This window comes from Prorops nasuta, unplaced genomic scaffold, assembly GCF_024137725.1.
Source record: "Prorops nasuta isolate Cenicafe-Biocafe unplaced genomic scaffold, Cenicafe_Pnas_1.2 PNAS00019, whole genome shotgun sequence".
Taxonomy (NCBI): Eukaryota; Metazoa; Arthropoda; class Insecta; order Hymenoptera; family Bethylidae; genus Prorops; species Prorops nasuta.
The window spans coordinates 2,402,729-2,414,982 of record NW_027116816.1 but is presented as its reverse complement, the minus strand read 5'-3'; the positions used below and the strand labels follow the sequence as shown (position 1 = coordinate 2,414,982).

General features: G+C 41.7%; 1 protein-coding gene across 1 annotated transcript in view; it reads right to left on the bottom strand.

Moving 5' to 3' along the window:
- LOC136780369 (cell adhesion molecule 1-like) overlaps positions 1-12,217 on the bottom strand; it is a 65,872-nt gene extending 53,655 nt beyond the window's left edge. The window contains exon 1 of the mRNA XM_066738679.1: positions 11,925-12,217. Coding sequence (XP_066594776.1) covers positions 11,925-11,985 — 61 coding nt within the window. The 5' untranslated portion in view covers positions 11,986-12,217. The remainder of the gene's footprint in view (positions 1-11,924) is intronic.
- Positions 12,218-12,254: the final 37 nt, after the last annotated feature.

The window sequence follows — 12,254 nt, the reverse complement described above, 5'->3', positions numbered from 1 at the left end:
GCTAGCCAAAGGGGACATTTTTGATTTCATAAAGCGCTACTTTCAAATAGAAACTCTCATGAAGAGCATATCGAGTTATTGAGGATTGGTATAACTATCGAATTGCACGACACTAAATAAAATATTTGTTTTACACCGTACGGTCTTTGGATACTGGTAATTAGGATAACCTATATAAAGGCTAATTAATTACTAATTAAAAACTACTATATAAAGGAAAATTGTGCTTTTGTTTACAAGCGAAAATTCTGCTTTAACGAATTTCAGGAAACTATTTATTGACAGCTCTTGGATTGGAAGTTTGTTAATTATGTACATTCGATCTAATTATTCTTCCCATATACAAATACCGAGTGTCAATGACAAATTTAGATTTTTTTTAGCACAGCATTAAATAATTGATCAACAGCTAGCGCGGGTGGGAATGGTCAGGCCAAGTTGCGGTAGGCAAATAGCACGCTTTGCTGGTTCGAAAGAATTACGGAAAAGAATGTCTGACGTATGACTCTATCTTTGGCGAATGCTACACTCGGAATACCAAATCACTCTGGATACAGGCCAGCTGCTCTCCCCTTTCCAATAAACTATCTGCGCTGCAAAAGTATATAGCTATATGCACCTTGCCTCGACAATGCTCTTCCGCACTTGAAATTATTACACCCGTTCCTCGTTAGAATTATCGCTTGGTCGAGTTTTATTAAGATTTACGATTAATTAATTAGGGTGGAATATTATTATTTTTCAACAATAACTCACGAATCGTTTGAAATATTGACTTTGCGAGGAATCGTGAGGAAGTGAATTAGAAAAGGTATTGTATTAGCTGTGTGTCGTCGGGCAAATTGTAGGAAACTGAAACGTCAGATAATTAAAAGAAAGCTTAATGCAAATCGAGCCCCGGTCTATTTAATAAAGAATTCATACAGAAGCTTTGCTGGATTGAGCGTCTCTCAAGTGGGGTTACCGCAAGCTAGCTTTCCCAAAGCTACATCATTAACGGTTAACCATTTTACAGAAAATTGCAGAGCTTATAATCACGGTAAATTGGATGAAAAGAATACCCTATAAGTCTATAGTGTACGCAGCATAATTTAGACTCTTCACTTTGAGCGAAATGGAGCAATTAAAGAATATCATTTTTGTTACTATATACATAAATATAATATATATACTTGAATAATTTTAGCTGCAGGAGGAAAATAGTTAATTACAAAGTTTGACAATCAACATATTAAAAGTTATCGACGAGCTGAAGGGCGTTCGAGTGAAACTAACGGAATTATTATTAACGTGCAACTAGTTTTAATCACATTCGTAACAATGCTTGAAAAAAAAAGCCAAATGCACTGGCTGCATTCCCTTCGGCCGTAGATCTGAATTTATGAAAGTTATTATTCGAGCGAAAAGAAAAATTGCTACGACTGCGGTAAAAATACAAGTAGGCTAACACTCGAGCTTTATTCACGAGCATTCTTTATTCTCTCGCGTATACTTTATGCTCAGCACAAGCGATTAATCCTTCTAATTACATTCAAGTAGAAAAATAGTATAAATGCCGTAGCCAACGCGGTTCGTTTAATTTTCATTCTCTCTTTTTTAACAACACTTTTCGCAATGGTAGGCAGCACGTGGAGGCTGGGAGGTGTGTGGGTGGAAGAAAGAAAAGAGACGGAGGGGGATCGCGGGATAAGGGGGAGGGTGAACGCTTTGTGTTTCATAGATGCTTAACGATATCTCTTTCGGGTGTCTTGATTACACGGCGTGCAATGTATAGTGTATAGAGAGAAATCGTTAAATGCTATAGGGATATTTTTTCCTACAACTATGCGATACCAATTAATGAGAGAGAGAGAGAGAGAGAGAGAAAGGGGCGCCTCTTTAATTTAGTTCCTTTCGTGCCATGGCACGTTATAAGCCGCTTAACGAAGCTGCTGAGAGGTAAATGTGGATGGAGGCGAATATGAGGCCGCGCGCGGTGCTATGTATGCAGGAAGGTGCTGCAGTCCGTTCAAATACCATTCGTCGAGTCGAGTTGTACGTTCTAACTGAAATGCAACCACGATTCGTCACGAGTCTCTCGAGGGGGGTAGTTCTGCCCCCTCTGTCAGTATGGATTCAAAAAAAAAAAGAGTAAAAAAAAAAAATAATTAAATCGCTGTCGCCAACGTTGAAACCGCTATCCAGGTGGAACGCTAACGATTCCACTCGCAAGGGGCACCAATCATTTTAACCCTGATGGATCAGCCGAATAAAACTGCTCTAAAACTCTGCAAACTCCTCTCCTCTCCCTCTTTATTTCATTGCTGCAATGGAAATGCATTGCAAGAAGTTGCAATAGCTAACAAAATTCGCTCATGCACTTTCAATCTAATCGGTCAGTTTTAGCCAAGCCAGACAATTAATCTTGGCCGAACGAAAAGCTTATTTTGGCCTTTACACGTTACCTCTTGCATAAAATCGCGCACCGGATTTTAATGAGGATGGAAATTTTTCTCCTCGCTCCCAGGCACTATGTGAGCGTGCACATGCTTAATATACGTATATATATGCACGTATACTAATATGAGGAACATAAGCGAATTTCGCTTGGGACGAGCCAGAATATTGAATCCAATGTAACACTGTTGTAGTGAATTATCACTAGCAGTGAATTATCCTGATACAATCGCTGCATTTTGGTAGAATAAGAAAATAGTCTAGACACACTATTAAATCTTTCGTGGAGCATTAGCGTCTGAACATGAGAAAATTGCTTTTGTTTTTCGTGCATAGAGTGCAACGCCACAGAGCGGACGGAGTATCGTATAATAAGAAGATTTATTCACAGTGTGCTGTGATAAAGGGAAATAGATGTCGCGTTTGGAAATCAGAGAAAGGCGAGTGGTCGTGGGTTGGTAGCAAATTAAACGGTCTTTTATTTTTAAGATGGAAATGCTGGCTCGTCCGCTCATACATGATATATAAAAGAAGAAAAATTGTCGACTCTCATTCAAAGAGCTTTGTAAAGTCTCCTGGCAAATTGGCAGGAAGTTGCATGTACGTATGTAATCGAGTGGCAGTGTGAGCGAGCAAGAGTGCAGTACATTGAAACGCGGCATGCGTTGATGAAACTTGCTACGTCACGCTCGAAGATTATCTTTCAGTTGCTTATTTCGCATCCGGTATAGAGAATACGAGAGAGCGTCTATATGTGTATGCGTGCGTTGCAGAAAAAGAGTGAGAGAGATCTCGATGCAGATTTTTCTCCAGACTAGACTCGCGAATTACGCTTGGCGTCCCGACGGCGCCTGCCACCACTTTCAAGATTTATGCGGGGTTGCCTGGAGAGCGCGACGTGATTTACGTACTCGCTGGTTTTGCAGGCCGAGCACTAGACACGGTAAAAACATTCGTAACCTGGAAACGCCTGGGGCGTCGCCTGGTTTGCCGCAATTAAAATTGCTCGAGGCCTGCTAACGCGTTTTTCGATCGTTTGTCGTTTCTCCGGTGAACCCGGTCGGTTGTCTCTCTATCAGTCTGTCTGCATGCTTCTCTTTCTCTAATTTTCCCACATCTCTGATCAAGGGATTAAGATCCCACATCGTGGCAAATAAATAATGTCCTTTAATTTCTTCTCCACTGTTTTCCCCCTCCCTCCCTCCCTCCTACCTCCTCATTAATACAGAGCTTTTGTTGTTTTCTTCCCTTTCAATATAACGCACGCTTGAAACTGCGAAAATCTTGACTTATCGACATTTTCAGTAATATTATACAAGCACACTGGTGATAACTAATGAACCAAGCACGCCTAACTGGTTTTTTGCTCGCGTGCAACTGTAAAATTTCGCGTCGCGGAGCAACGAGAAGTGTTACAGGCAACGCGATTAAGATATATCTGGTATGGCCAGGACGAAATTTCTTTTCATAATTGCATTGCGCTCTGCTAATTAAGCAGGCTGTGGTATATGTACGCTACGGTCGCTTCGTCATGGAGCACAACAGAGCTCCAACTCCCATGCGTTATTACGCGGCTGATTCTTTCACTGCCGAATCCGCAAGCCGCCTAGCTAATTTTTTTTTTCTTTCCACAAATTACAAGCGAAGAATTATTGTTCCACTCGCGCAATTACGCTTTTCCAACGAATCGAGCGTAGACCGCGAGATTAAGCCCTGCACGAAATTCTTCGTTGGAAAACAAACCTGCGATGCCTGTTACTCTACCTATTCGTTTGACTGCCTTTGCCCCACCCCCTCCCCCCCCCCCTCTCTCTTTTTCACCCTCTTGGTTTTTTACATTTGCACGTTGATTATTTTCTCGTTCGAGTCCCCGCGACAATCAAACCTGCCAACTCTATTTTTATCGAAAGTCCAGCCTGTGAAAACGGCCCTTATTTTACTCCCCATTGAATCTTGAGTAAAACACTTTGTACGCTTGCGGAAAATTGCACGTTTTCCAATGGAAGAAATTCGATTTGTGTTTATTCTATATTTACTACATATATCGACTAACCCGAGTACTACGTTACAGAAACTATATATAGCTTCCATATATGCAGCGTATCACATTCGTCATTACTTTATATCATTTATTTTTTTTTTCACACAGACTACGTGCTCGCACTTTGTATAGATGTGGTGCAATCACTTGTGAAAAAAAAGTTTTTCAAAGCACGAATTGGGAAGTCGATTTGCATAGCTCGACGAAGGCAAATCGTCCCCGATCGGGTTATCACGAACACGTCGCGAATTAAGTTAATTAAGCGCATGCGCAAAAACTATCCATGGGTTTTTGCGCGCTTGCGCATCGCTACACGTGCGACGACTCGTTAAATTTCATTGGTTCTAATTGGCACATCTGCGCGAGCAGTACCGCTCAGTTTCATCGTTATAAGCAAATCTACGATTTTTACGGCAACGATTCCGAATCAATTTTATCCAAATGCTTTGGGAATACTTTAATTGGTTTAACCGTTCACCTCAGAATAATAATAATAAACACTCTGGTTTGTACGTACATATATATTATATAGTGACGTAGCACAAAATCTTCTTTGATATAATACTCGAGAGTAAAGCCATTACAAATTATCGCGCTACAATCACCATTTTGTAAGATTGCTCTCTCACCCCCCACCCCTTTCGCTCACTCTCTCTCTCTCTCTCTCTCTCTTTGCCACTGTTATCTGTAATTATCTGAATTGTTCTAATTATAAAAGCACGTTATATTACGTATATAGTATGCATATTTATATTATAACAATGATTGCAACTTTACCTGCAACGTTCTACTCCGCTAATTATACCAGCGCTTTTTCAATTTTATTGCCAGAAATGCACGTGTGTGTGTGTGTGTCGTAGACGCAGGAGAATTAGTTTAGGCAGAAATATATGGTGGCAAGCGTACCCAAGTAACGCGTGACACCGGGCACTTCGATATATCTCATTCACCGTAATCATGCGACTCATGCTAGTGTCGCGGTACTCTTTAATTACGCGTTTATCGCCGCGTATAAACGTGAACTTAATCTACTATAGTGGCCGACACAAGCATGGGACAAAAATTGAGGCATAACAGTCTTAGACAGAAATAAAGTAGTACAAGTCTATTCGTCTCGTAAGAGAAGCTTCTATTTTTCCACCACCGTACAAAAGTCACAGAAAAATCTAACAAAGTAAGCTTTGTGCAGTCAATAGCAAAGGGATCTTATTATTCTCTTCCTTGTTAAAGCAAACGACTTACGGGCTTTGCTTTTAATTATAGCATTAAATACTTTGACCCTATAGCGAATAAAACTGTGTGAATAATTAATATTTGGCTCATCTACCAAGTATAGAATTACTTAGTGAGCTGCTAATTTAGTATAGTATATTGAAAATCATTATCAGTCAAATCCAAAAGAAATTGTTCTATAAACGTATAAATTATAACTACGTGCACCGATTTATAGCATGATTTTCAATGCATTATTCAATGCTGGATGACACGTCTCACAAAAGGATGCTTTATTTATACCAACAAAATTTGCAAGTCGAGTTTTTGCTCTTTTTTGATAAATTAATAAATTACTACATTTTACCATTATTCTCTAAATAGTTCAATATATTGACCTGACTAAGAGTATGAGAGAAAGGGGACAGAGAGTCGTGGGTGTACGTGTGTGTGTGTGTGTGGCAAAAAAATCAGAGGCTATTAAGAGGTAAAATACAGTGTCCGAACAATTAGTAAAATGAAAGAAATTAGTCAGGCCGCAAAGGTGAGTTTAAAATTGCGATCATTAGTAATGGGGTGGTTGGGGGGTAGCAATTGCAAGAGCTAAATCGAACGTACATCCATAATGTACAATTATCGCTGAAAGTTCCGGCGGCGCCGGTGGGACCGGCCATAACGATCTCCTTGAGTATAATTTCGTGAACTAATCGTCGCCCTCGAGTCGAACGTGGTGTGCCAGGCAGGCAGCGTCATTATCAAAAGTATTTGCGCCCGATTACCTATTCCGTCCATTCAGAGAAAGGTAATCCATTATCGAACGGTAAAGGTCAATGCGGGTTATCGCGCAAATGTATAACCTCTGCAGTTTGTGCCAGTCCGATTCATCCTTTACATCAGGTTTATACGTAGCATTATACGTCAGGCATATATATATATGTCTACATATACCACCATTATATTCAGCAGAGATTTCAATTTAATCGCGAAACTCCGACGTGAAAAATTTCCACGAAAATCTGCATGTTCGGCGTTCCTGGCATAGCATTTCAAGGCTTCCCGAGGACTCAGTCAGTGGAAAAAGTAAAAGTTGTATAACCGACGCGATGCGACGCGACGCGACGCGACGCGGGATTTATTGGAGCGCCTGGCTGGTCGCTTTTGCAATTTTGCGAAATCGAACGTGACGTCAGTGGGCGTTTTGACAGGCACGGAAATCCATGACGATGGGATCCGGATTTTTCTCAAAGAGTTTCCAAGTGAAAAAGTGTATTGGGAGACGAGAGTTGGTGCAGCACTTGCGAGCCTTGGTGTTTACGGCCGGATAACAAGGGGATCGCTTAACGGATCAGGAGCTGGTTTTGAGTCGAGGAGCCAAGGAACCGACCAGGAGGAACGGGCTACTTCGGATCGAATGTCGAAAGTCTGAAATCCTTTCTGACCAGGTCGAGCATGGCAACCAGTTAATACTAGTGGCACGCCGGAGGAAAAAAGGAAAATCCGTTTCACCGCAGCAGGAGCTCATTGCCAACTTTTCGTTTCCACTTTTCGAGGTGCTCGAGGCCCCGCGGGTCGAGCTTGAAAAGCGCTGAAATCGCACTTCTTCGAGTGCCTTTCTACCCACCCACCAACGCTGACGAGAAAATGTGAACGCTGGTACAGTCTGCGCCCCCTGCAATGCCACCGTCACTCGTTAGACCAGACCTCAGCTGCTTAGGTGTCTACGAGCTCACCGCACACTCCGAACAATCCTCCGAACTTGCGAACCTCCGAAGCGCTAATTCCGCCTAACGATCGGATGCTCCCTCGATCTTCCCCCCCCCCCCCCCCTACTTATTACCCAGAAAAATTAACCTCAGATTTCAAAAATCCCGTTCAGAAATTTCTACAAAACCTCGTAATTTCGCGCCCCAAAGACCCAACTCTCCTCGGTATAGAAAGGTTGTTTTAAATCTTTCGCTTAAATTAGCAAGCTATAATTCAAAATTTTCCTTTAATTATTTCAAACATTTTAAACATTACCGGAATATGAATTCCATTTGATATTCTGTCGCGACAATGTGTGATTAACATTGAAATAATTAGAAGTTTTTGAATGTTTGATGGGCCTTTCCGGAATAATAGAATAGAACAGCTCCGTATAAAGAGTCACTGTGGAAGATTCTAAATAATCTACCAGCCTTCCTCTCTTTCTCTCTCTCTCTCCATTCTATCCTATTCTTATGTTTCAGTGGTCGAACACTCGAATCTCCCAGCTGGTTCTCACTCTTTCGTTTTTTTCTCTATAGGCTCGTTTCCCTTTATTGCCGCGCCCACGTTCGGCGGCGAGCTCGCGTGCCTCGACGAAATTTAGCTTCGCCACGATCTCCGATAGGCTCTATAATTATCCCGTTTTATCTTCATCAGTCGAGGGACTGAGTAAGCTGAGGGGAGAGGGAGGAAGCGGCGCACACGTCGCAACTTCACAACCCGTTGTATAGGCCAATCCAACGCTAGCTTATTCTTGCTTCTTGCTTATAGGTACCATTCGCTATAACTCTGTGTACCTACTCGATTCAAATCCGACAAAGCTCTTGACGTTTCCATTCTGGCACGATTATCACTCCCTCTCGTAACTTACCAAGGACTCTTTCTCATTTTTATCCGCCATTGTACAAACTTCTGGGAAAATTACGACGGAGAGATAAGACACTTTTGCTTGTACTGCTTTCTTAGCAAATTTTAGCAAATAAAGGAACGGAACTATCTGCTATGCTATATCCTATGTATATATATATATATATATATATATATATATATATATATATAATCATAATATAGCTTGCGATTATTGAAAAGTTGCTGTGGATTGCGACGAGGCGAGTCTCGATTTCCTATTGAGGGAAATTTAAGTCACGAGGGTGTATCAAGATGACTGTCGTCGCTGAAATCTGTCCCTGACTGCCTTTTTAATTCATCTTCGTTACACGCGTCAATCATAATGCTCACAGTTTCGCCTTGCGTTTCATTTTTCATCCTTTTTTCTCTCTCCATCGCATCGGCAGGATCGATAAATTATCTAGCTGCGGGACACGACAGTCTCGGTGATTTGACATATTTTTACCGCAACGGAAAAGCCTGGAGGACGACGGGCGATTGCTAGTTCACGCTGGAATGGAGATTAATATCCGCTGTCTCGTGATCTCACGTTTTTTTCATTTATACTCCAAATTAACCTCTCCATTGTATACAATGCTCATTAGTCCGTTTAAATCACTAAGCACTTTGTAATCCGGCATTTATTCATCCATGTGTGGAGCTAATGGAGCGTTGCTCCGAGCCAAATCTAATGCCAAGATATGAGAATGTAGCTGGAAGGCTGTTAATACCAGTTCGCATGTAGAGGTGATGTTACAATTTTCATCATACGCGAGGCACAAACGAGATTTATCTTATGGTGGGACAGTGAAATTGACAAAATTGCTACATCTTTGATAAAAGTATTCATCGATCATTGCATTTGTTTTTTCGGTATCAAAGAAACCTTTCTGCCGCTAGCCTGCTACATAACTAACATTTTTTCTTAAGCCTTACGTACAAAAAGCTTGCGATATTCCTCATAATTTAACGATAAAATCAAATAACTTTCAAAATAAACGGGTAATGCTGTCATTTAATAACGAATGTATTTTATGACTTGCTGCATTGCAGGATAGAGAAGTATATCGAAACTGTGGTATTGGAAACGGTTAACGTATGTACATGCATATATATATATACTATAGAATGTGTTTCCGTTTAACATTTATCTATATTTACATATTTGTCGCGTTTCCCCACAAATAATGGCATCCATGAAATGTTTACAGTTAATATCATCGTAATAACAGCTATTTTCTATGTGTCCCTGAGCATTGTACAGCCACATTTCGCTTGAAATAAATCTAATTTCTGCTAAAGGTTCGAGTGTGCTTGCTGGAGTATTTCTAGCCTCTCTCTCTCTCTTTCTCTCTTTCTCACTCGGTGTATATACTCAGAACCTCAAAATATACCTTCATTCCTCAGCACTCTGTTTAGTTCTTTATTGCAATTAGTCCATCGGTTTCTTATTTACAAAAGATTTGATCGGTTTGCAGAGTTCTCGTGAGTTGGTTCCACATGCATCCTTTATTTATTTATGCTAACTGGGACGACCCGGGAATATAAGAGACTCGTGGCTCTGGAAAGTTCACGATTTTAAAACTTTGCATGAAAGTCAACGTAGCGCGCGTACACCTATAAGAATATCTCCATACATATAGATATACGTATTGCACGGTGCACTTTACCCCCTTCTTCGGATGGGACACACGCTTTTCATTTTCTGGCCGCGCTACGTCAAACGTAAGAAAGTAGTTATGCCTGTCCAAACGATGCTGGCGCCATCGTCGATGAAAGACAAGGAAAATGTTTATTTTCCCGACTCTCCGTTTCTCTCCGCTCTCGCCCCCCCCCCCTCCATTCCTCTTCTCCTCCAAGATTCCTTTGTCCCGCGAATAACTCTCTCGCGTCGATTGCCTCGCTTCTCTCTCGTGTTAATAAAATAAAGCTATAGTTGTTTGGAACGATCGAGAGGAAATTGAATAAAAATTCATTATGCAGGCGGAAATATAGGGAGATTTTTTGTATAGCAAATTTAATAAATTTATTAAATGTAGGTATAAGCGCCTAATTGCAGGTAGTATTTTTGAAGCAAAGTATGAGAATCAGTCTGCGTGTCGTATGAATTTTCCATTAGTCGCGTTAACGAGCTTTGGGTCGGTCGTGCACCAACACATTTTTCGCGGCGCACTGGCTGCACGGTACGTCTCTTTCGTCATATAAAAATAAATGTGTACCCAAGAATATGCGAACTATAATAATAATATAATGAATAAAGTGTGCAAACACCCCTGTCAATTACGAGGCACACGTGCGCTTCATTTTGAAAACAGAAATGAAATTAATTCCAGGTGGATTTTGACGCGTCGTAAGACGAGTTGTAAGCTCGTCACTCTTTCCTGTTAATTTTGGCTTTTACACCCAGCCGGCTTTTTTTTACATGAGATTTTATTCTTCAAGGTAGTAGTATAACCCGTCCTTCCTCACGAGACCACGTACCGGAACGTAATAAATTCTAGACTCTCCCATTCCAGTCTCTTCTGGCTCTCGTTTTCTCTCGCAACGTCATTCTTTCAAGCTCTTCTTTTCCTCGCCAGTGCGCCTCTTCCCCGGCGGTCCTTTTCCACAGAGAGTCCAGATAACGCGACAGAACGACGGAACGTAATTACAAAGAGCGTCATTTTTAAAGTGCCCTCGCGTACCGTTCGTAGCCATTCGTCTCAGTTTAAGGCGCACTGCGCACTGCTATTACCTTCAATCTCACGAAAAATGGGTAACAACTTCATTAGATGCATTTTAACGCCCACATCCAAGGTCGCGCCAAGTCGGCAGGAGGATAAAAGCGAAAGTTGATCCGCGCCAGCAAACTTACCTGCCAGCTTTCGCATAATTAGTTCGCTTTCGAGCAGGAGTAGCGGAAATTTAGCAAATAGTTCATACGACTCTGTTTCAGCTTTGCATCGAACACGCAACCAGGACAGATGTAAATTTTGCGTATTAGAGGAGCACTTTGCCAGATAGGAATGCAATTCTCCGAATTTCGACTGTGAAACGGCTAGCATTCGATGCATCGCGTATAGTGTAATTTCAATCAACGTGTTACGAGTCCTTGCTGACCAGCAGGTCTAACAAGTAATTGAAGACATTAACCGCAAATGAGATCCCATTTGAGCTCGCGCGCTTAACTCGCGTTATAGCACCCACTACACTTCTCTCGTTATACAGCCGAAGATAAACGAAAATGCGTCGTTAGTTTTTAAAGATCGTTCTCTAATTACAAACTCTCGCGTTGTACTGCAGCCCCGGCGATAATTCAGCCTCGTTTCGAATGCAAATCACGGAGCAAGTATCGATGAATACACAGAGATGCTATACACGCGCGCACAAACACTATATGTATAATTATTATTAACACGCACACACAACCAATCAAAATTTCACTCGTTTGAGGAAGCAGCCAGAGTAGTTTTGCTCGAACCCTTTGAATTATTAGAGGAAAGAATGGTGGTGGATCGATTGTCGATATCGAAGCTGAGATAACGGTTAGCCGGAGAGAGGAATTGTTTGAAATAATATAAAAATGGGAGAGAGCAGAGCAGTGCGGTATATGGTGACTTACCATCGTGCCTGAGGAGTAGCAGCAGCAGGAGGAAGAGCGGCTCCGATAGTAGAAGATCCATCGCTCAGGACTGGCGTACGTATCCTCGGTCGATTCGACTTATAATTACGGTCCCCTCTTTTCCTGTTGCTTAGCTCCGCTATTTCTTGGCAGCCGGTGCATCACCGTTCCTTGTCCATCCCTTTCAACGAACCGCCTGGCTAACTGAGCGGGCCAGCAGCAGCAGCAGCAGCAGCATTCATTAGAGAAGCCAAGCCTCTTCAATTATTTTCTTCTTTGTCTCTTTCGCTCGGTTCTTCCCTCCGTTTCTGCTTTCCCCAATCCCCTCCC